The 1,899-nt window shown below is 69.0% G+C and overlaps 1 protein-coding gene across 1 annotated transcript in view; it reads left to right on the top strand.

Moving 5' to 3' along the window:
* Positions 1–202: 202 nt before the first annotated feature.
* MNEG_4389 (hypothetical protein) overlaps positions 203–1,899 on the top strand; it is a gene marked incomplete at both ends in the record, with an annotated part of 2,679 nt that continues 982 nt past the window's right edge. The window contains 4 exons of the mRNA XM_014047139.1: positions 203–229; positions 833–902; positions 1,430–1,446; positions 1,616–1,830. Coding sequence (XP_013902593.1) covers positions 203–229; positions 833–902; positions 1,430–1,446; positions 1,616–1,830 — 329 coding nt within the window. The remainder of the gene's footprint in view (positions 230–832; positions 903–1,429; positions 1,447–1,615; positions 1,831–1,899) is intronic.

The raw sequence follows: 1,899 nt of genomic DNA, 5'->3' as shown, positions 1-1,899 counted from the left end.
CTGCGCTTACCCAGATAGGCCAACACCAGGAACAATGCGGTCGCGTCCGCCAGGCTGCGGGCGTGAATACCTCTCTGTTCCCATGTCGCCAACCAGTCAGCGCACCCTGCAGTATCAGCGTAATCGCAGGCTCTTGAGCTCGTTCACACGCCGCAACCCTTGATATGCGACGCTTGAGCCTCCCTGGAGCGGGCCGCTGCAAATGGAGGAGGTTGCTGAACTCTCTGCAGTGAGGCGAGATATCATACAGGTTTGGGCCGAGGCTAGGATCGCGGGTGCAGCGCATGCCGGGAGCGCCACTACGCAAAACTAGCGGTTGCCGGAACAAAACGCCGTCTTTGATGGAGCCTGGCTTTCCTGCTCGTGCGGCCTCGCTTCCATCCGGCTCCCTCCCGAAGCCCGAAATCCTTGCATGCCCAACGTGCGGGCTGTCCAGTCTTCAACGTCTGGGTCCTGCTGTTAGTTCTTTGTGAACACAACTTCAACTTGTCAGCCTCCTGTTGGCTGCCTGCAACCCTTTAGATCACACCCGCTCAGCATCATGGGCACAAGGGTGTACGTCGGGTTTCAAGACCCTTCCATACCTGATAGAGATGTGAGGGCGTCGCTAGCGCGGGGCGAACGGGTTCACAACCGGCCGATGGGGTGGGGACAGCGGCGCCAGCAGCGGCTGCGGCTGCTGCTTTGCGCTGCGCCCGATCTGGCATGCAGCCATGGCGGCACGGGGCAGAGCATTTTCTGTGGCGCTCCTTAGTGTGTCGTCCATTTTTCAGGGGCCACCCGTGCTGCAGTTCCTGAAGGGCCCCATTACCGCTGCCCACCCCCGCCGCAGGTGGAGGACGCATTTGGGCGCTTTGGTCGGCTGCAGGACGTTTGGATCGCGCGGAAGCCCGGCGGCTTTGGTGGGTGGGCGCCGCCGGCGGGGCCGAGAGCCTGCAGGTGGCGGGCGGCGGGCTGAGCACTCTGCGCCGGCGGCGGGCGACGGCGGGCAGGGTCGGCTCTGCAGACGACTTCAGCCGTGTGTTGGGCGACCCTGCCGCGCCGCATGGCAGCCCCATACGGCGGCGCCACGCCGGCGACACAACCAGCCCCCACGCGCCCTGGCTTGGCCTACCGCTGGCGCACCCGGCGCGCGCCGTGGGGCCAGCACGCACTCACGCACCACTCATTCATCGGCCAGCCGGCCCCTTGTCGCCACGCCGCGACACGACGCGCCGCCTGCCTGCGCCTCGCCGCGACGCGACGCGCCGCGACGTCCCCCTCTCTGCGGAGATTCCGACGCGCCCGAGCCAGTAGCGGCGGCGCCGCGTCTCGCCGTGGGCCGCCCCCGTGTGTGTCCCTCTACCTAATCCGATCGCCGCACCCGCATCGCCGCTGCCGCTGGGACCGGCCTGCCGCTCGCCTTGCGTCAACGCGCCTCCCCCTCCAGGCTTTGTCACCTTTGAGGTGGGTCGAAAGGAGGCGTGCGGCAGCAGGGCGCGGCGCTGGATGTTGCGGCCTCTGCCCCGCCGTGTCTGCCTCCGACAAACCTCCCGCGGCCACATACGAAGCGCCCCTCGCGACACCTCATCACCTGCGCCCACCTCAACCCCCTGTTGTCATCGCCCTCTCACAGAACCTGAAGGATGCGGAGGAGGCCGTCAAAAGGCTGGACGGCCACAACGGCTGGCGCGTGGAGATCAGCCGCGGCCGCGGCGGCCGCCCCGGCCGCGGCGGCGGCGGCGGTGGCGGCATGGGCCGCTTCGGCGGCGGAGGCGGCTACGACGCACCGCCCGGCGCGTGGGGCCCTCCGCCCGGCTACGGGCCGCAGGGCTACGGGCCGCCCGGCGGGTGGGGTGGGGGTGGTTACGGGGGTGGCTTTGGCGGCTATGGGGGCGGCGGCGGCGGCGGCTACGGCGG

The sequence above is a fragment of the Monoraphidium neglectum genome (genome assembly GCF_000611645.1).
Source record: "Monoraphidium neglectum strain SAG 48.87 unplaced genomic scaffold scaffold00606, whole genome shotgun sequence".
Lineage (NCBI taxonomy): Eukaryota > Viridiplantae > Chlorophyta > Chlorophyceae > Sphaeropleales > Selenastraceae > Monoraphidium > Monoraphidium neglectum.
Note: the sequence above shows the minus strand (reverse complement) of the source record. Positions and strands in the feature narration are given on the sequence as shown.